This window comes from Phaenicophaeus curvirostris, chromosome 21 (assembly GCF_032191515.1).
Source record: "Phaenicophaeus curvirostris isolate KB17595 chromosome 21, BPBGC_Pcur_1.0, whole genome shotgun sequence".
NCBI lineage: Eukaryota > Metazoa > Chordata > Aves > Cuculiformes > Cuculidae > Phaenicophaeus > Phaenicophaeus curvirostris.
The window spans coordinates 5,504,432-5,526,500 of record NC_091412.1 but is presented as its reverse complement, the minus strand read 5'-3'; the positions used below and the strand labels follow the sequence as shown (position 1 = coordinate 5,526,500).

The window sequence follows — 22,069 nt, the reverse complement described above, 5'->3', positions numbered from 1 at the left end:
ATAATAATGAAAAGAGATTAGCAAACCCAACACATCAAAACCATGAGCCTCTGCAGAGCTGTAGAACAGAAGGGGGGTGCAGAGGAGAAGTGCCCGGCTGTTAGTCTGTATGCAGAAAGCTTTCAGCAGGTTGTGTTTTATACACATAAGACATTGTTTAACAACCGAGCGTTATTGCTATGCATCCATTTCAGTCTAATCATTAAGCTTTACGAGTTAACATTAAACATTGCTTGTTCCATACAAAGCGCATAGGCATCAGTGGTTACACTCCTCAGTCGATTTGTGTCAGGTATACAGCGCAGGTCGAAGCTGTGTGCAGTCTTTGGGCTCCTAAATGCACCTACAGATCCCTGTTACACCTGACTGGCTCAGGGCTCATTTACAGTCTGAGACCAGGGGGTCGGTAAGAACCCCCTGTCCTGGGAGAGGAAAGCAGGTGCTGCCCAGGCTCCCACTGCTCCCTGGGGCTAACAGCAGCCTACTCATTAAAAAATAGGAACGCTGTCTTTGTGTTTTTGTTTTTTTTTTGTGATCATTTTGATCTCTTTGATCATTTTATATAAATACAAAGATTAAAATAATTTATCTCAACATCATTTCTATTACAATCATACAGTGCTTTCCCTTCAAAACAAGTGTGTATATGTATGTATGTGTGTATATATATATATAAGTATATATATAGTATCTCTAGAGCTTCCCCCCCTCCCCGAAAAGCAGCAGTGACTGAAGCAGGTACAGCGCACAGGAGCTGATCCTTCCCGCTCCAAGGCAAGGGAGCCCAGGGAAAAGCACAGAGCTCACCCTGGCAACTCATTTCGAAGCACATTACATTGGCATGAAGGGGGAACCCGGGGTGCTCCCTCCCCATCCCTTTGGGAAACAACTCCCTCCAGACTGTTGGCAGCTCTGCCTGCTCATCCAAGGGCTGCAGGGCTCAGGGCCTGCCCAGCTGCCCACAAACCCCAGGGAGCACCAGGAGGAGGGAGAAGCAAAGAGGGGGCTGGAAATAAGATCAACTCCTTGAGCAAGCTGCTAATTAGTGGTGAAGAGGAAAGGATCCTGCAGCTCAGACAGGGTTGCTTCATTTACATACTAGGCACTAAAAATAATGATTGCTAGGAAGGTATTTACACAGGAGGATCGAACCTCTCCGTCCCCCTTTCAATGCTCAGGTCAGTCATGAACACCATGAACGCCATCAAGGATTTTACAATAAAAATGCAACATACTCTACCAGGATTGTCTGGGAAGGAGAGGGGAAAGCAGCTGTGCACACCACAGCTAACAGCCAAACAGCGCACAGGCATGTATTGCCCTCATTCACGTTAAAAGAGAAGAGACAAATCCTCAGCAGAACCTCTTGGAACCTGAGAGAAACAGCGATTTCAAAGGCCAAATGGCACCCACCTGTGTGACACCACCAGGAACCAGCTGGCCATGATGCTGCAGACCCGGGTGCTGCTGGTGCCCCTTGCTCCCCGAGGGTAGGTAACAGCACCCCTTGCCAGCCCCAGAGCTGGGGTGTGGGCAGAGCCCACCTTACATCACTTTGCTATACCAGATGGGAAGCATCCTGCAGCCTTCCTGAGAGCAGACTTAGGGCTTTTCTCCTTTTTGTGCAACTGTACTTAGGTGCCCACACCCCAGATGGGCACTACCAGTGCACCCCATGCCACCCTGGCTGCTCTGAGAAGGCAGTTCAGGCACGCAATGCTTTCCAGCCAGGGTATGTGAGTGCCATCTCCAAGCTCTTTGCAGCCTTCTGCAGGGGGTGACAGTCAGGTGAGGCAGGTGGCAGCCAGTGCCACTGATGGGCTTTGCACTCCCAATTGCTCCAGGTGTGTCAGGGGCTGCAAAAATTTCCCCTCAGGGCTTTGCCTTCAACCCTAGGAGCTACAAACCTCTGTGGGGCTTCAACCAGGCTGACTGCTCCTTGGGCCCCTGCCCAGATGTGGCTTTGCTGGGCTTCTCCCCATGCTCAGAGGGGCATTACAGACCCCGGCAGCAGCTCTGGAGTGCAGGGTCTCAGCCCTCGAGGGTACCCTGGGGGAGCAGGAAAGGTCTTGCCCTCTGAAGCCTGACTATTTCAAGGAACAGTTTCACATCACAGCTAAAGAAAAGGTACAAAAGCTACTCATTTCTGTCTTGCTAGTGCAGCCTGTATGCTTAGGGGGGCTTATTTTTACCAAAGAGCTGGCCTAGGGACTGTTGCTAAGAATCTCATAAAAGCATTTTAATATAGTATATAAATATTGAACTACAAAAATAGACACCTCTGACTGCGTGGGTACGCTGCGGGTGAGCTCTGGCAGGTTAAGCCCAACTGGTCTATGAGGGTGACATTTTTGAAGAGGTTTCAAGCTCAACTGGAAGGAAATGGGGTCTGATCCCAGCCTGCGGCTTCCTCCTGCCCACGCCAGCCACGGAGGCGGTGGGTTTCCTGGGGGAGGCTGCTGCTCATGCAGCCAGGCAGGGTACTGACTACAGGGTTCCTGGCTGGGCATCACCTCCCCAGCACGGCAGCGCAGCCAGGGCTGACAGCCAGACCACGGGGGTGAAATCTGCCCCTCCGCATTGCCTGGAGCAGTGCAGGTCCTGCTGGCACCCCAGCAGCGAGACCTTCACCCTGCCCGGCTGTGGGAGCCCTCCTCTCCCCGTTTCTGCTGTTTCAAACCATCCAGGGAATGGATGGGTAAAGCCACCAGTTTGGAGACTGGGCAAGGCTGCACAGCCGCTGTGCTGGGATGGACTGGGAGGCAGTGGGGGAGGACTGGAGGGCTGCTTAGTCAATTGTCAGAACCCCGGACCTCGCTGGAGATGGGACCGAGAACTGAAATGCTGGTGCCAAGACCTGCCTGGAGCAAGGCTGCGGTGGGTGAGGAGCCGTGAGAGGCACACAGCAGGGCTGGCACTCGTGGCTCGTGGCCAGCCACCTTGACCAAGTCCTGTGTGTAAATGTAACGGGGAGAAATCCATGTTAGAGACAGCCAACCCGCTGTGCAGGGGAGAGATGGCCTTGGGCAGGGCTGGCATGGCTGCACCATCCCCATGGAGTGGGAGATCCCTCCTGCACCCATGGGACTGTGTCATGCAGCTGCTTCCATCCTGGGCACCTTCCTGGTGACGTCTGGAGCTCTCCTGCCCAGCCTGGTGCCGGCGATACCCAGGGCTGAGCTCATCCCACTGCACTGCGCCGTGTGCCATCATCCCTTCGCCTGCTGCTGCACCCAGTATCTGCTCCAAGGGGCAGCAGCGGCAGGAAGATCTTATCGGAGAAATGCTCATTTTTTTTCATTTTCTCTCTTTCTTTCTTTCCTGGGAAGCCCCGGACAGGTGCTCAGCCATGCCCCCTCCGCAGACCCCACGCTGGGTTGTCCGCCTGCCCCGCAGCGCTGCCGGCGGCCCCTTCGGCTCAGACCCTTGGGGCAAAGGGGATCCTTCCTGGCTGCCTGCGGGCAGGAGAGGCCAGCAGGGCACCTGCTTTCCGCCGCCCCTTCCCCTCTGAGGGGATGGGGGAAAGCAACCCCGGTGCCACCAGGCTCAGGCCATCCTGGCTGGTTGGGCCGTGCCGTCCCCTTGCCACCTAGTCCCGGGGCCGAGGGGCGTTGCGGGAGCCAGCCCCCTGCTTCTTGCCAGGCTCGCCCTTGGCCGACCTGGCCCTGACCGCTGGCTCCTGCGCGGGCTGCCGGGGTGGCCTCTGCGCCCGGGGGGCCGTGGCGGTGCCAGGGGGCTCTGTTGGTGGGTGCTGTGGGGCGTGTGGCCGTGTTGTGTAGAGGAAGAGAGCTGGGTCGGGCATGGCGTCGTGCTCCTCTTGCGTGGGGTCCCTCGGGCGGGCACCGTCCCCGGGTGGGCGCCGAGGGTGCGCCCTGTGGCTGCGACGCCGGGTTCTGCCTTCGCTTGGGGGCCCAGCGAGGGGCTGCTCGGGGGGTGGATGCCCACCCGCTCGGGGACCTGGCAGCCGCTGGGCTGTGGCGTGCAGCTGCAAGGAGAGGTAGGCGGCCGCCTCCGTCTGCTTCTGCAGCTCGGTGTCGAGGATGGTGACGCGGTGGCTTCGCCGCTTCAGCTCCTCCAAGAACCGGCGCTCCTTGTTGCGGAGGCTGGATCGTAGCGCGGCCACCAGCGTCTCCTTGTGCCGCAGCTCCTTGCGCAGCTCCAGGTTGTCCTTCTCCTTCTCCTGCAGCTGGGCCTCCATCGCCCGGCACTTCTCCTCCAGCTCCCGATCCAGGACGTCTGTGGGGACAAGACGCAAAAGGGAGTCAGGACAGGCAGTGGGGGCTCAGCCCAGGGTGACAGCTTCAACCCTTCACTCCTGGTGAGTCCCTTTGTACTCCTGACGTGGCTGTGAGGGCAGGTGGACACAGCTGTCAGCTGCTCCGTGGTGCTGGCATGTGCCAGGAGCATCATCGAGGCTGCAGGGGCTCCGAAACTCCCTGTGAGCTCCATGATTGCAGCTGCCTGCTAGGGCAGGTAGCCTTTATAGAATCATAGAATCACCAGGTTGGAAAAGACCCATCGGATCATCGAGTCCAACCATTCCTATCAAACACTAAACCATGTCCCTCAGCACCTCGTCCACCCATCCCTTAAACACCTCCAGGGAAGGTGACTAAACCCCCTCCCTGGGCAGCCTCTGCCAGTGCCCAATGACCCTTTCTGTGAAAAATATTTTCCTAATGTCCAGCCCAAACCTCCCCTGGCGGAGCTTGAGGCCATTCCCTCTCGTCCTGTCCCCTGTTACTTGGGAGAAGAGCCCAGCACTCTCCTCTCCACAACCTCCTTTCAGGTAGTTGTAGAGAGCAATGAGGTCTCCCCTCAGCCTCCTCCCGGCTAAACACCCCCAGCTCTCTCAGCCGCTCCTCATAAGGCCTGTTCTCCAGCCCCTTCACCAGCTTTGTCGCTCTTCTCTGCACACTCTCCAGAGCCTCAACATCCTTCTTGTGGTGAGGGGCCCAGAACTGAACACAGGATTCAAGGAGCGTGCCTTTCCCCAGGCACAGGAATCCCGGGCAGCCCTGAGCTGCGATGCTGTGTGCACAGTGCCATGTGTAACACCAAAATGCAGAGAGGGTGGAAGTGGAGGATGCTGTTGCCATGGAACCTGCCACCTATGCTTCACTGCACCCTCATGCTGCAGTTTTAAAATTTCCCTGGGTAGCAAATTTGTCACCTTGAAAGTGACTTTGAGGGGAGCGTGTGGGAGCATGTGGGCTGGGAGAGAAAAGGAAATGGCAGCAGTGAAACCAGCAGCACAATTGAGGAGAGGTCATCGACCTCAAGCCCAAAGACTTCACAGCCTGATTAGCAAGGACGGAGATGCTAAACCAGGATTACGGAGGAGCTGGATTGTGCTCAGCGGGGAAGGAACCCCTATGCCAGGTAGGAGAATTGGCTCAGGGGGAGCCCATCCTGGTGGGCAAGATGGCCTGGAGCCAGCCTTCTGTGGTTGCTGTGTGCTCACCACACCATCACTTCTGGTTTCTGACACCTGGCCTGTTCATCTTTCTGCTACTGCTAGCGACGGGGCACAGACAGGACTTGTTAAAACAGAGGTGCTGCATTGAGTGTCAGGTTCCCCATGGCTCTCACCACCCTCCCTGCCCTCCCCACACCTTGGCAGGTGATGGGCACCCTTCCTGCCCCGGCCCTTCTGAGTCACACCACAAACACTCAGAAAAGCGTGACTTCACACAGGGCCCTGTACGCTGCTGCTGCACACCCTGCACTGCTCCAGCCAGCTCGTGCGGGCTCCCTTCCACCTGTCTGCAGGAGGGTAACACCTGTGTGATATCCATCCATCCATCCATCCATCCATCCATCCATCCATCCATCCATCCATCCATCCATCCATCCCTCCCTCCCTCCCTCCCTCTCACCATAGTGGCATCAAGAGACCGCATTTGTCTGGATAACAAAACTTTGCGTTTCCCCAATCCCTTCTGCCTAACAAACTTGAAAGGCTGGAGGAAGTGAAAGATGGAGGGGAAACATTGCAGTGCCTCATTTCATAGAATTGTAGAATCATAGAATCACCAGCTTGGAAAAGACCCACCAGATCATTGAGTCCAACCATTCCTATCCATCACTAAACCATGTCCCTCAGCACCTCATCCACCCGTCCCTTAAACCCCTCCAGGGAAGGTGACTCAATCACTTCCTTGGGCAGCCTCTGCCAGTGCCCAATGACCCTTTCTGTGAAAAATATTTTCCTAATGTCCAGCCTAAACCTCCCCTGGTGGAGCTTGAGGCCATTCCCTCTCGTCCTGTCCCCTGTCACTGGGGAGAAGAGGCCAGCTCCCTCCTCTCCACAACCTCCTTTCAGGTAGTTGCAGAGAGCAATGAGGTCTCCCCTCAGCCTCCTCTTCTCCAGGCTAAACACCCCCAGCTCTCTCAGCCGCTCCTCATAAGGCCTCTTCTCCAGCCCCTTCCCCAGCTTCGTTGCTCTTCTCTGGCCTTGCTCCAGAGCCTCAACATCCTTCTTGTGGTGAGGGGCCCAGAACTGAACACAGGATCCCTGGCACTGAGCCTCAGCCTGCACTTCATCCTCAGAGCTGGGGCTGGTGGTGCCAGGGTGGGTGCGGGGCTGCTGTAACCGGGGCCATTGAGGTTCTCGTCCCTTGGCAGCACCGTCGCTCAGTGCCACGGCCAGCTCCAGGGGGATGTGGAGCTCCCAACGCCGGTGCTGTCCCCAGGAGGGGGATGCCCAGAGAGTGATGCACACCCCGCCCCTCTCAGTCCATCGCAGCCCCCAGTAACCCCCTATTCCTGGCTCTCCCTCATCACGGAGCCTCGGGTCCCTTCCCTGTGAGGTCGGGCTCGCTGCTCGCAGGAGGGCCTTTCGTCCAGCCCTCTGGGTGCCATCAGTGCATCACAGACCATAATTTACAGTTAATCCCATCCACGGGTCTCTGCTCATTCTTCAGCCTTTTAACACCTTACAAAGACTACGATAACATTTGCCACATTTATGGGGCAACCACCTAATATAAGATGCCATCGAATGATTGCTCTTCAAATGCCACTCATGTAATAATTACTGCGTGCAACTGCCTCTCTTAAGATCTCATTATGAAGCATTTTTGCCCTGCAGAAGACACTTAAGAGCTGAGGCTATAAAGCAGTTGCAAATCGTATTGTAAAAAGCAGAGATTACTGCAGACAATGGGAGCAGGTTTGGGCAGGCAGGGGTGAGTGCAGGCAGGTGCCAGCCTCGGTGGGGAGCATTTACCCTCCTCCCTGTGCCCCACCAAGGCCAGGCTGCAGGAGCCTGAAGCCTGGGATGCCAGGGGCAGGACCTGGCCACCAGGGTGGTCCAGATCCCCACCACCACCCTTCTGCCTAGCTCATGGTGTGGCCGCGCAGCCCAGTCCTCCCGTTGCCTGCTGAGCTCAGCCCCTTCACTGCAAGGGGGTGATTCCCCACGCCGGCTGCTCCCGCTGCCACCTCACAGCCCTTGGCAGGACACGTCACCTCCCCAGGCAGCTCCTGTCCCCCAAACACCACCCAGGCCTGAGCATGGGGCATGCAGCCAGACACGACCTCGCAGCAGCTACAAGCAGAAATCTGTGCCTGGGCCAGGTCATTGGGTTCCTGTGAGAGCTCTTCACGAGCATCATGCCTTTCCTTTCAGGACTGGTAGTGCTTTTTGGCTGAGGACAAGAGCACTTCAAGCCACTGCCCCCTGCTTCTCTCTGCCCAGGGGACACAGAGGTGCGGAGAGGAGGTGACATCCTGCTGCCAGCCATGCTCCAGTCCCCTCCTGCTTTTGGAGCATCCATCCCAATGCATCACCTCCAAGACAGTTTTGCTGTCCCAAGTGGAAGGCCAGCACCCGCAGAGGACCGCCCCTGATTGACCTGGGTGCTGTTGGAATCAGGGATGCGTCACCCAGAGAGCTGTGCATTCGCGTTTGCTGGCCCCTGGAAGCAGCGTGGTGAGGGTGGCCTCAGCCAGCAGCACCTCAGGGCATGGGCCACCCTGGGGACACTGTCACATACCCCTTCCCACCAGGCTGTGGATGGTGCAGGGCCACAGTCCCAGGCAGGTGGGCGCTGGGAGCATTGGAAAGGTGCTAGTTGGGGCCCAGGAGGAGTAAACCTGGTACATCCTTTGGGGGAACACTCAGCTCCTGCCCATGGGCCTCGCTGGCCAGAGTCCACTGCTCGGAGAGTTGCCCAACAATCCTGCTCGGGCGTCAGGCTGGCTGGACTCTGCTTCACGGGTCAGGGCTGAGTGTGTGTGTTTGTGTGTGAGATGCAGGGAGCGGCTCCATCAGCCTCCAGACGAGGGGCTGCAGCAGAGTGATGCTCGAGGAGGGGAGCAGTGCCTAGCAGCAGCCTGGCAGTGGGATGCTGTGCCTAAGGCATCCTTGCTCCACCAGCGTGTCTGAGTGCACCGGGGCACAGCCCAGCCTGCAGCCAGGCCACCTGGGCAGGAAAGGAGCTGAAATCAGGGTGAGCTCAGCACCAGCTCCCTGGTCCTGTGTCCCTCAGTGCAGGCTTTCACTTGAAAACTTGCCCTCAGCCTGCTCTCTACAAGTACCTGAAAGGAGGTTGTGGAGAGGAGGGAGCTGGGCTCTTCTCCCAAGTGACAGGGGACAGGATGAGAGGGAATGGCCTCAAGCTCTGCTAGGGGAGGTTTAGGCTGGACATTAGGAAAATATTTTTCATGGAAAGGGTGATTGGGCACTGGCAGAGGCTGCCCAGGGAGGGGGTTGAGTCACCTTCCCTGGAGGGCTTTAAGGGACAGGTGGACGAGGTGCTGAGGGGCATGGTTTAGTGATGGATAGGAATGGTTGGACTCGATGATCCTGGGAGTCTTTTCCAACCTGGTGATTCTATGATTCTATGAGATGTCCTGCCTGTAGTGCAGCCTCAGGATGGAGGAACTGGATTTCCAGTTAAGCCCTGTCCTGCCTGCCTGTTCCAGGGGGATAAGGCTGCCTTTGGGCTGCAGAAGCACTTTGCCAGGGCTCTCCAGTGGGGCAGGGCTGCCCGTTCCAGTTCTGGGGCTGCCCCAGGAGGGGCTGCAAGACACAGGGCTCTGTGGCCCAAAAGGACGATGTGTTGTGAAATGTTTTTTGACTAGCTCTCTGCTGCTGGGCCCAAGCCTGGGATGGTGCCTGGGGCTTGCAGACATTTTCCATCCACCGAGACTTTTCTCCCCCTGATTTTGCAATGCGAAAGATTATTCTGTAGGCAAAACTGACTGTTTGATGAACCAAAGGTACTGGGAGATTTTCTGAATCGCTGTCGTGCTTGCAATCGGTGAGCAGAGCTAAGGAGGGGCTTGATAATGTCTTTGTTGGCTTCTCCATGGGGCTGCAGGTTTGCAGGCTTCAAGTCCCACTCTGGGGGTCTGTCAGGGCTTCAGCAAAGCCAGTAAGTGCTGCTGTCTTTCACATGCAAAACCTTCCTAGGTGGCTGCCCAGGCTTTTAACAGGCACTTCCCAGCCACAGCCCTGCAGACAAGGTCCATGTCCCCTCCCTGGGTGACCCAAATGGACCCCTCCAGCCGCAGGCACTTCAGGCAGCCCCCTGCACCCACACAGCCTCCCCCTTATCTTATCTCGGGCACAAACCTGTGCTCTTACCTTGCTGGCGAGCTTCCAGCTCTTTGATTTCCAGGTCATGGGTGAGCTCTGGAAAAGAAATCAAACAGGAGTGAGAAGGAGCATCCCACCCATCCTTGCCTGCTGCCGGTGTTCCCCTGGCTCCCAGTAGGGCTGTTGGGCAACCACCGCGGTGGTGGCGCTGCCTCTGCCCAGTCCACGGTCAGCCCGGACATCCTGGAACACCTGGAACACAGGCTGAGCCAAAAATAGTCAGTTATGGCAATTTGTATATTATTAACTGCCTCAGGATCTGCATCTACAAAGGCATTTTCCCCTATGATGCGGGCAGGGCAGCGTCTGCAGGTCCTGCCCCACAGCCGAGCCGGAGCCTCCATTTCTCTGGCAATGCCTTTTCCTTTTTTCTAAGAGAGTTGCTGAACTATTTTCGATGCTTTAAATCAGAACAAAGAGCAGAGCAACAGACTGAAAATAGACCAAAGTGTAAGCTACCGCCCCAAGTATTTCACAATTTCCTGCTTCTAGGCTGATCTCTGCACGTGACGCAAGTGGGATGGCCTCATCCCTGCGCAATCCACCCGCAGAAGGATGCTGCCCTGCTCTGGGGGCAATGTTTACCTTCAAAATCTCCTCTTAGCGTGCCACTGAGGGCAGCCTGGGCGCTGCAGGTACCTCCCCAAGCAGACAAGACCTGCTCTTTGTGGGACAGCACCTTCTGGAGTTCACTTTAACCCGCACACCTTTACAGCCAATCTCTTTTGAATCAGTTATCCCAGCCCACCAAACCACCAGCAGCTCTGAGAGGAGGAGGAAAAGGGCAATGGCAGCATGTAGTTGTTTTGAGCTTTTTTTTTCCCCCCTGAAAATGAGTTCAAATGGTTAATCTTTGCCCTACATTTTTCTTTTAATCTGCTTTCATGTTGCCTCTAATCCTCGTCACTGCCATCCTTCTGAAACGAGACGCTTGGCTCACGCTGCTCTGCCGGTCTGTCTTGGAAAACAAATCTGTAGTGAGAAGGCAGAATTCTCCGTTACTTCTGCCTTCTCACTACAGATTTCGTACTTTCCACACGCACACGCCGGCACTGGAGAAGCAGTGAGCAAGCCGTCTCGTTTCAGAAGGATGGCAGTGACGAGGATCTCAGATGCAATCATGAAAACTAAAGCAGTCGCCCTGTTTCCAAAGAAGACATCACCCTGCTGAGTGAGCACAGGGCTTGGGGATGATGCATGATCCAGGGTCTGTTCTTCTGCGCTGGAGCCACAGGGGCTGGTGGGAACTCCAACATGCCTGATGCAGGACACAGCTGAGGAGGGGGTTGTACTCCCTGCCATGGGCAAGGACACACGGGTCAGCCCTGTTGCCTGAGGACCCACCACCCTCTTGGAGGTGGCTACGTGCCCATGGAAGGGTTAGATGCTTGCAGACAAGCTAGAAATGGGTTTAAGACATGGCTTCTCTCAACATGTTGGCCTTCCGCTTGCTGCCTGTGAGGACCCTCCTGGTGCTTTGGCGCGTGAGGGCCCCTCACCACAAGAAGGATGTTGAGGCTCTGGAGCGAGGCCAGAGAAGAGCAACAAAGCTGGTGAGGGGGCTGGAGAACAGGCCTGATGAGGAACGGCTGAGAGAGCTGGGGGTGTTTAGCCTGGAGAAGAGGAGGCTGAGGGGAGACCTCATTGCTCTCTGCAACTACCTGAAAGGAGGTTGTGGAGAGGAGGGAGCTGGGCTCTTCTCCCAAGGGACAGGGGACAGGACAAGAGGGAATGGCCTCAAGCTCCGCCAGGGGAGGTTTAGGCTGAACATTAGGAAAAAAATTTTCACAGAAAGGGTCATTGGGCACTGGCAGAGGCTGCCCAGGGAGGGGGTTGAGTCACCTTCCCTGGAGGGGTTTAAGGGACGGGTGGATGAGGTGCTGAGGGACATGGTTTAGTGTTTGATAGGAATGGTTGGACTCAATGATCTGGTGGGTCTCTTCCAACCTGGTGATTCTATGATTTTCACAGCCTGTCTGGCCAGCTTTGTGATCTGCCACACCACCTGCAGGGATTCCCCCAGACCCCGCTCTGCTCCCGGCACCAGCCTTCCCTCCGTTGTTCCCCAAACACCGCTGAGCTGGCTAATTATTGCCACAAGGCTTGAGCTCATCTTCCAGTAAGAGGAGAAACAGAAGAGTCAGAGGAATCTGTTGCTATTTCTGCTATGTTTATACTTTGCAAATAAAATGGGAGTGGGAGAGGAGCCAATTCTCCTCTGTAATGTGAAGCTCGTTCCAATAAATGAATCACGGCATGCGGCTCTGGGCTGCGTTACCTTCCTGTAAAGCCTCCGATTGGGAACGCTGGGCTGCGAGGGTTTGCTGGGGCTGGCTCTGCCCTGGGCCCATAGCAAGGGCCATAATACTTGCCCAAAGCAGCCACCCCCTCCTCCTGCCAGGCTGTGTCCAAGGACACAAGGCTCCATCCTGCTTTCAGCAGCCCGTGGTGGGGGAGGCTTCAGGGACACCAGGTGCAGCCAGTGGAGCTGCCTTGGGTCCAGAGGCAGCAAACCTGGGGATTTATTTATGTGAGTTATGCCTCTTTTGAACACAGTTGTTCTGCTGCTGGATCCAGCTTGGATCCAAAGGTGCTGGCTTGCTGCGTGCCTCCCCCAGGATTCCCCTGGCTCAGCTCCCCCTCACATCAGACCCTCCCTCTCTCGGCACAGGCTCTGGCACCTGGAAATCGTTGCTGCCTGCACACCGAGCTTCTCAGGGCTGAGTAGGCGGCAGCTGGGAAATAGAGCTCTGCAGGAGGGTGAGCATTTCCAGTGGTGATGCCTTGGGGAGATCAAAAGGATGGTGCAAAAACACTAAGGTTTGAAACAACAGCTCCAGGATAGGCAGTGCAGTTCCGCAGGGCCACGACAGGGAAAGGGCTGATGTACCAACTCCAGCCTCCCTGTGCAAACAGCCCACCAGACAACTGTACTCAAACCATCAGCAAAGTAATCTTAAAATCAGCCAGTGGGTTTGCCCCCATCGCTCCTAACAGAATCACACACCTCACAGACAAGGGTGTGACTTGTCAGGTCAGACAGCGCTGTTGTTTGGATGCACTGGGAAGAGGATATCGCTGATCACCAACTGAGCAATATGCTGATTTGTGCCCCTGGGGATTCTGAACGCCCCCCAGCCTGATTTAGGCATGAGAACTCTGCTGTCTCATCTATCTGGTGAGGCTGTAGATGAAGCCATTAAAACAACGAAACACAATAGCAAAAGCTTGCAGAGGATGGGGAAAAGCAGGCAATTCTATCAATGCAGAAATGTCTTTGTTCCCTAGGAATCAGGGAGGATGAGAGACTGGAAGACAAGGAGTAATTAGCTACGGCTGAATTATTGATGAGAGCAACGGCACAAGTTGGAGTGAGTTTCAGAGGCGGGCAGGCAGCCGGGGAGACATCGCTCTGGCTGAAGGGGAGGGCGACATCGCCGCACCGGGAACATGGGCAGGGGGGTTGTGTGCCTTGCAGCCAGGGCATGTCCCTGACCCCACACCGGGCTCATGGCAATGCTTCCCAGGGACTGGAGCCAGGCACATCCCGACTGCTGGGAGTGTAGTGACTCTGGGAGCCACTGGACCCCCTCCCAAGGGGCCAGGCTCATGGTGACAGCCCCCAGTCTCTGGTAGTTGCAGACCTCATTGCTCTCTACAACTACCTGAAAGGAGGTTGTGAGAGGAGGGTGATGGCTTCTTCTCCCAAGGGACAGGGGACAGGACGAGAGGGAATGGCCTCAAGCTCCGCCAGGGGAGATTTAGGCTGGACATCAGGAAAAAAATTTTCACAGAAAGGGCCACTGGGCACTGGCAGAGGCTGCCCAGGGAGGGGTTTGAGTCACCTTCCCTGGAGGGGTTTAAGGGATGTGTGGATAAAGTGCTGAGGGACATGGTTTAGTGATGGATAGGAATGGTTGGACTCGATAATCCTGGGGGTCTTTTCCAACCTGGTGGCTGGCAGGAAGGGAATGGATCTCACCTCTTGCATGCAAAAGAATAAAGAGTAATAAAATTTAAACAAGAAAATCACATTTCCTCCCATTGTAAAAGCTGTCCCCTACACCCGCATTACTGATGGTGTTCTCTTTCCCTTAGCCCACTGGCATCTGGGAGAAATGACAAACTACTTTTACATTTTAATGATCAAAATACCTTTATGGACACAGAATATGGGAGGAAAAGGCAGGACCATCTGGCTGGCTAATGCTGGGTTTTTCCCTTTCCTTATACCAATGAATCCCTTGGGGTAGCAACTGCTGCAGCCAAACTACTGCAAGGAGCAGGAACACGTGGCTGGGAGAGTGCTGAGCTACTGGGGCTAATCCTTGTTCAGAAGTGTGCCCTGAGCACAGTGTGAAACAAAGAGAGAAGGTTTTAATGATGGATCATCAACACAAACTCCGGTCTTATCACCCACCTGGCCAGCTAATGCCCAGAATAAAAATCCCTCTGGTTCTTCATTGCTGCAGCTGGAGGAGTTTGGTGGCAGCCAGTCGCAGAGGAGCCATTTCAGAAGGTTTGACCCACACCAGATTTGGTGGCCACATAGCATGATCCCGGGAGGGGCTGGTGGAACTGGGACCAGGGGTGTAAGCAGGAGGCCGAAGAGGACGGGGATCCCCTGATGGCACACAGAGCAGGATTGCCTGCAGCTTTGTGCATTCCTCCTCTGAGTCCTGACAGATGCTAGTGCAAGCTCCCACACAGGACCAGCTCCGGGCCCCAGGGTGCCAGCGGAGCTTTCCTGCCCCACATGCTCTGTGGGTATGTAGCTCCCACATGCAGTGGCCACCCCAGTGCTCACCTGAGCAATGCTTCTGCAAGCGGAGGATCTCCAGGTGCAGGTCATGAAGCAGCTCCATCTGCTCCTTCTTCAGGAAAGCGATGTGCCGCTGCACGCTCTGGATCTGGTGCTCCAGGGACACGGTCTCCATCGCAACCAAATTCACGGTCCAGGCCTATGGGGATTAGAGATGGCTCGTCAGCAGACGTGTAGCAGCGCACTGGGCTAGTGAGCCCTGTCCCCAGAGCCCTTGTGAGGGGCAGAGCCCACCAAGTGCAAGGTGAGTGACTGCTCTCATCTACTCTTTCCATGGGATGTGGCTGTGGGTGAAGCAGTGCTGCTCAGAAGATCCCCAGGGAATGGCTCTCAAGCCATTCCACCACCCCAACACCTCTCATAGGAATGGTTGGACCCGATGATCTGGTGGGTCTCTTCCAACCTGGTGATTCTATGATTCTGTGATTCTCGGGGCCGGCTCCCATCCTGCCTGCGCTCAGGCTGGGAGGCTCAGAGACTGCAGGAGCAGAAAATGCTGCTGCATGAACCCTCGCATTGTAATGGCTCATTGAATTTGGCCCTAGGAGATGTTTTATTGCTGAGCAGGATTACATCTGGGACAGGATTGCTCCCCGCAGACCCCAGGTGGGAGGTGCACCAGAGACGATTTTGGTTTTCACTTGATGAGCCACATATAACAAAGCAGTAACTGCAGCAAGAGATCTAATGCAGGAAAAATAAAACATGCTCCATCTAACCCGATCAGTGTTACGTGGTGAGGAGAGTCATGTTGTCTTCCAGAGGAAGACTCCACGGTAGATAACCTGGTAGATAACAGCTGCTGTCATTCCTGTGCCTGGTGGCTCCGCCTGGGCTGGGTGTCCATCACCACACGTTAATGGCCTTGGCAAGGAGCAGCATCAGCTGCAGACCTGCGTTGCTGCACCGAGGAGATACAGGTAAACCCCTTAGTCCTGGGAAATACCACTTTGTACAAATGTGGAATGTGTCCTTACTCCCTGCACCCAGCCCAGGAGGATGGAAGCTACACCAAACCGAGGTGATGGGGGGTAGATGTGGTGCCAACAAGCCCGAGGGACAGCATGCACTGTCCTGTGCCTGGGAAGCTTCTTCTATTCCCTCCTTTGTTCACGTATGACTTCAGTTTTCCTTCTATAGAAACTTCAAAATTAAGCAAGCGCCTTGGCTCACGTTTACGGCACGCCCAGGTCGGTGTTGTAGTACATTTTAACATAATTCCCACAACCTAAATCAAATCAAACTGCATCTAAGCTCGATTCCACAGCAAGCGATCTTGGCAGTGACTGAGTTCAAAGCTTTGCTCTTGCCAAAACCTCTCCGGATTCACGAAATCCTTAAAGTCAGGTCTCCACATTCCTGCTGTTCCAGGATTTTTCAGTTGCAATGCCCTCGAAGCAGGCCAGTGCCGAGGGTTTGGGGAGCTCCAGTGCTCCCGCATCCAGTGTGCCGTGTGCTGCGAGGGGACTAGGTGAGTACCCCAACTTGTGGTACTGGTGGTACCCAAGCAGGGTGATTCAGAGGCAGCTGCAATGCCTAAGTGGCATGTTAATAAGTAGAAATCATAGAAATTGTGTTCTCCTGTGGATGCCTCCCACTTAAGGAGATAAAACTGAGCTGTGTGAGGGGTTGGGGTGAAGGGTTGGTCCCTATTGGAAAGTTGGCTTGGGGTTTGCTTTGCAGTCTGGGGGTGCGTCTGCCTGTGGGAGCTCTGCATAAAGCCTAAAATAAGAACATTAGGTAATGGGAGCTGGCTTTGGTGGGTATATAGTGGATTGTTGCTGGGGTTTTTCATGTCCCAGGGAAGCATTTCTAGAAGCAAAACAATGAATGTGGAGTTTTAGGATGGCTCTGCTATTCAGGGAATGAAATGCTCCAAGAATTCACCCCGTGAATGCTACGGAAAAGCATGAAAAAGGCTGGTGTGATGCATAAAAGCAACAGATACAAAGGTCCTGCTTCTCATTTAAGGTGCTTATTGTGGGAGGTATGATTTACACTGTCTTAAAGCTTCCCTGTGGAACAATGTCATGTAAGTGGAAAGAGCCCTGGATCAGCCTGCTTAGTCCTGCCTGGCTGAAAATAAGGTGTGAGTGCTCTGTGTGAGGAAACTGCGGGCATTTCCAGGAACCCCAGGGGATTTGCAGTCCCTCAGTGTTCAGCTTTTTAAAATGGATCTGGGGGAAAAAAAACCCTAGCTCTATGCTTCACTTCCTAATAATTCCTATTCTTCTGAGTGACAAGGTGATAATAACTTTTAAGTCCTGGAAGTCACTTAGCCTTTCTTGATGGCATCGTAATTGATGGACGAGAGAGCTGGTGTTTGTACTGCAAGAGCTGGCAATGATGGGGATTCGTTAAAGGTGGAGGTAATTCATTTGTGTCAGTGCAACACCTATGGATGCCATCTGGCATCTGCTCTAAGCTAGGAATGTAAATGATAATACCCATACCCTCCTGCCAGCCCCGGCTGTGGGGGTGACAGTGCGATGTGCTGGGCTCTGGAGCAGCTTCTGGAAGGGAGTTGTGGCACCTCATTTGGGGAAACATCAGAAAGTAGGTTGGACAAAGCCCGGGGGATACGTAGTGCTATTTTCAAGCACTTTGTTCCATCTAGTCAAAATGTCTTTAAAAGAAATGGCTGCAAATTTTCCATTGCACTTTCCCTCCTCCCTTTCAGTAGGAAATTACTCTATTTTTTTAACCGATAAAAATGTTTTCCTTCAAAAATAAGTAGTTGATAAATATCAAGCTGTAGAGAAAGTCAAAGAAAAAAAATTCTGGAATTGAGATCTGTTTGTTGTCTCTCATTCAGAAGATAAAAAACCTGCATAATTTACCGAGGGGTGGTGGTGGTGGGTGTCTGTTTATGGGAAATCCTTAGCGGGTTTGGATAAGCTTTGCCTCTCCAACGTGACTCTCACTGTTTCCCTTGAGAAGCAGCTCTCTGCTTGTGGTAGGAACATCAGGGATATCATGTCTAGGAGAGAGAACCTCGTTTTGTCCTTGCAAGAAACCCCCGTCAGCACTAATGACACCGAGGAAGGGCAGGGCAGGAGCTGCAAACGGGACATTGCTGGGGACGGGTGCGCTGCTGCCTGAGAGCAGAGATGGGGAGACGCCTGCTGGGGTTCTTGTGCCCCTTCCGAGAGGAGCCCAGAGGCTGCAGATGGTGACCTAAGGCTGCCACTGCTTCACCAGCTCCATGTGCAAAGAAGGAAACGTGCCCATTAGACAGCTCTGTGCCACAGGTAATGATGCAAGAGCTATTAATGAAGCTGCAATTTAGTCATGAGGTTTTAGTAGCATCTGTAAGCCGTTCAAGTGTCTCTAATGTTACCAGAAAGCAGCGGATGAACCCTTGCCTTGCCAGGTTTGAGTCCACCTATTACTATAAATGGTTTTGGAACCGAAATCTCAACAACTGATATCTTCCTTCTGTTGCTTCTCAAGTCAAGTGGAGATTGAGCAGCATTTTGAGCCTTTAGTTTGATGTGACTTCAGTCATTTCATACAGCACAACAACCTGGGAGGTGTTGGGAGTTAATAAGGATTAGCTGCCGCTGCTGCTGGCTTAACACTTTACTGGGCCAACGCACCTCCTAGATAATAACACTGAAGCTCCCCATATTGAGGGCTTCAAAGCACCCAGCAAGTGCTGATGACCATGTTTCTATGTGGTCAAGCAAGGTGGGGACCTTCAGCAGGAGCCAAGTCACAGTAGTTGGGGCTGTCACTCCCAGGATGCTAAGAAGCACCAGCTCCCCTCATCCTGACCTCATGAGTGTGGCTCCCCAAAGGATGAATTTACTGCAGCAAGTGGTGATCGAGTTGGAAGTAACCCTGTTCCAGTCCCTATCTTGCTGCTGTAGCTGTCACTCTTTTTTTTTTTTTTTTTTCAGACTAGTTCTAGCTTGCCAAAGCAACTGGTGGTGGAAGCCTTTGCAGTGACCACTATTCTGCGGCTTTGAGGAGTTATGAATGAGGCTACAACTCTAGAAAACAACGTCATTCAGAATAAAAGCTAAGGGTAAGCGATACTCCACTTAAGCTTGAAGGGCACAGTTGAATACACACACACACAGGGCTGGAAAGGGCAGCAATCAGCTGAACAATGATTTTTGCCCCTGTTCAGAGGTGACACCTACAGTCTGAGCTGGCCTCTTCTCCCTGCAGAGCTTTGCTTCAACCGCTGTCTCTGGTTTTGGAGACTGGACATCCAAGGGGCTTTGCTCCATCACTAAGAGTTCTCCAGAAACAAGTTTCCCTTGCTGACCATGCGGGATTTCAAGCACAGGACTCCCAGGTCTCTTCTCAGAGTGATGGGACAACCCTTAGCAGAGCACTCAGGACCAGATCTTTAACTTCAGAAATGCACTGGGCTCCGTCCTCTGCGGTTCCCCATGCCGGGTAGTCTCGACTGCTGAGCCCTCCTCTGGGCCCACCTGCTTCTAAAACAGATTTTCTTTCCTCCCTCCTGATCTTTTCACTGTGCAACTGTAGTTCTTGGGACAAACACATCCAGAGTCCTGATCTCAGCTATCAGAAAACCTCGGTGAGATTTACAGTTTCATCCCAATTTATCAGAATTCTTCTTTCTAACAACACGTGACTGAAGCAACCTCTTGCAGTAGCTACAATGATCACTTTAGCTGCAAGTCTACTAAGAACTGATTTCCTTTGCACACAGAGATTGCTTAAGTATTTTCTTTCAGGCCAAAACTGTACTGAAATCTGTTGTTTAATGCCGATCAGAACCCTAAAACTTTGACACAAGAAAATCTCAGTTCCTGATGATGCATTTGAAAGGCAGCTATGGTATTACATGCACACATACCCCAGCACAAACGCTGTCACGCTGAGACCCAGCCCTTAGAAATGTAATTATCTTTCCCTATAAATGGCAAAATAACCGGGAGACAGAGGGCACAAACAAGGTTTGCTGGGCAGGTCGATAATTCATCCCGTGTGCTGCCAGCAACTCCCCCCTCTGTCGCATTAAAACGTACGCAGGAATAAACATGTATTAGAAATCCATACCGCTTCGTATTTACTACCTCAAAGAACACAAACACAAACTTTGCAGCAATGCCACGAAGCAAATGTGTCTTCAAATGCAAGGAAAATAAGACAGCAGGAAACTAAGGAACTTGCAGAAGGTCACAGAACTAGTGGCAATGCCAGGAACTGAAACTAGAGGTGAAATCCTGGCCTTGGGAAAGTCAGTGGGAAACCTTCTTAGATCTCAGCCGAGGCAGAATTACACCCGGAGCCCTGTTTGTGATTCATTTTCTACTAGTATATATTTAAAGATAAAATTTATACAAATGTTGATTGTAAATTCTTGTGGTTTTGTGCAATTCTCTAAACACAACTGCCTGACTTACAGCCAGCACTGAAGCTTCTCATTGAGTTGCAGATGCCGAAAGCAAGGCCGCGTTTTCCAGCGGAATTAACCATGGATTCAGCTCTCTACGTTCTTTCCTGCTGGCTCCAGGGGAATTAACTACGGATTCGGCTCTCCTCCGGGATTCAGCGTTTGGCCCACCATCAACGCGTTGAATCTATCATCGAGAGTGGGCGATCCCTGCACTTCGGGAATTTTTGAGCAATGCTTTCTGGTCTCCAGCTGAATCCTTCTACAGACGCTTAACCCCTCCACTGCCAGTGCAGAGAGAGAGCTTGGATGTAGTCGGGATTGCACCAGCCGGGGGGGTTACGCACAGGGTGAAGCAACTGAGAAGGGATGCAGGCAACTTGTGGAGGGAGAGCATCCCAGGAGCGCAGCATCCTTGGATCACAGCATCCTCGGAGCGCAGCATCCCGGGGGTGCAGCATCCTGGAGTGCAGCATCCTGGAGTGCAGCATCCCAGAGCGCAGCATCCCGGGGTGCAGCATCTCTGGAGCTCAGCATCCCCGGAGCTCAGCATTCCCTGAGCGCAGCATCCTCGGGAGCTCAGCATCCCGGGAGTGCAGCATCCCGAGGGCGCAGAATCCCGGGGCGCAGCATCTCTGGAGCGCAGCATCCCCGAGCTCAGCATCCCGGGAGTGCAGCATCCCGGGGGCGCAGTATCCCTGGAGCGCAGCAACCCCGAGCGCAGCATCCCCCATCCCCTCGGGATGCTCCGCGCTGCCTCTCGGTGCCGGGGCCGCTCTCCCCGCCCGGTACCCTCTCCGTCCCACTCCCTACCCCGGTTTCTTACCTCGGGGGAGCGACGGGGCCCCGCTGGGCGCCCGCTGGGCGTCATGGGGCGGCGGGGCCGGGGCCGGGGCCACTCCGGGCTCCCGCGCTGCCCGCGCTGCCTGCGGCGGCCCCGCCTCGCCCGGCCCCGCCGCGCCGTAAACAGGCGGCAACGTGACCGGAACTGGGGAGGGGGGGGAGCGCCGCCACACCGGGGGGAACGGCGGCATCACCGACCCCGAGCGGGGCTGGGCTCCGTTGCCCCCGCGGAGAGCCGCGCTGGGAGACCGGGAGCATCACCCCCCGAGCCGGGCTGGGGCACCGCCGCCCCCGGGAGACTCCGGGAGCATCACCCCCCGAGCCGTGCCGGGGTCTGCTGCCCCCGGGTGGAACCGGGCTCGGGCTCCCGGGGCACCGGGAACATCCCCCCACGAGCCGGGTTGGGGCTCCGCCGCCCCCGGGAGGAACAGGGAACATCGCCCCCGGGCCGGGTTGGGGCTCCTCTGCCCCTGAGGGACCGGGAACATCCACCCCCCTGAGCCGGGCTAGCGCTCCACCGCCCCCGGGAGACCGGGAGCATCCCCCCCTCGAGCCGCGCTGGGGCTCCGCTGTCCCCGGGGCACCGGGAGGATCACCCTCTCCCCCCACCCCCGCGAGCCCCTACCCCGAGCCGTGCCGGAGTCCGCTGCTCCCGGGAGGAACCGGGCTGGGGCTCCCGGGGGACCAGGAACATCAAACCCCCCCCGCCCCCCGAGCCAGGCTGGGGCTCCACAGCCCCCGGGAGACCGGGAACATTCCCCCCCCCCCACCCCGAGCCGGGATCCCGGGGCTCCGGGACACCCCCCCCGCCCCCGCGGACCCCGGTGGAGGCCGCTCTCCCGCCGCTGTCCGCGGTGCTGAAGCGCCCGCCCGGGCCTCGTCAGAGCGCGAGCAAAGGGAGCTCGGGATCTGCGGGGTTTTCAGTGCTGATGCGACTCAGGGAGGGGAGGGGATAGAAGCCAATGAGAGGTAGCACCCGCTTCGGTGAGGAAATCAGTGGGAAGAGCGAGTCAAGAAAGCTTTCCCAGAAGATGTGGTCAGAGAGACAGTGAGAAAAGGTTGTTTAGTCATTTGGTTGCTAATTCTTCCTGCCCTTTTGTTTCTGATATCCAGAGCAGCCGAGGCTCCGCTTTCAAAGATGACTAAATTCATTGCGCCTCTTTTACAGCAGGGGAAAAGCAGATGCAGTGGCCTGTTCCACGTCGCATGGCAGCGGAGGCGCAGAGGAATGGTAGCGTCCTCCTGTCAGCTGACAGTCTTCTGATTCTCCTTCCCTTATTCCAAAATCTGCTGCAGAGGGTGCAGTGTTCCTGCTCTGGTGCCTGGTTGGATTATGCTGCCATCCTCACACAAAAGCAGCTGCTGTTCTGCCTGTGTCAGCCTTAAGCATACCGGTCTTCAACACAGAAACAGCATGAGA

At 54.9% G+C, this 22,069-nt stretch overlaps 1 protein-coding gene across 1 annotated transcript; it reads right to left on the bottom strand.

Annotated features, from left to right (window-relative positions):
* Nucleotides 1-1,444: 1,444 nt before the first annotated feature.
* CCDC92B (coiled-coil domain containing 92B) lies at nt 1,445-20,746 on the bottom strand. The gene is made up of 4 exons (XM_069874244.1): nt 20,633-20,746; nt 14,415-14,568; nt 9,596-9,643; nt 1,445-4,236 (listed from the first exon to the last, which is right to left on the bottom strand). Exons 1-4 carry the CDS (start codon nt 20,675-20,677, stop codon nt 3,590-3,592), a joined length of 894 nt encoding a protein of 297 aa, XP_069730345.1. The 5' UTR covers nt 20,678-20,746; the 3' UTR covers nt 1,445-3,589.
* Nucleotides 20,747-22,069: the final 1,323 nt, after the last annotated feature.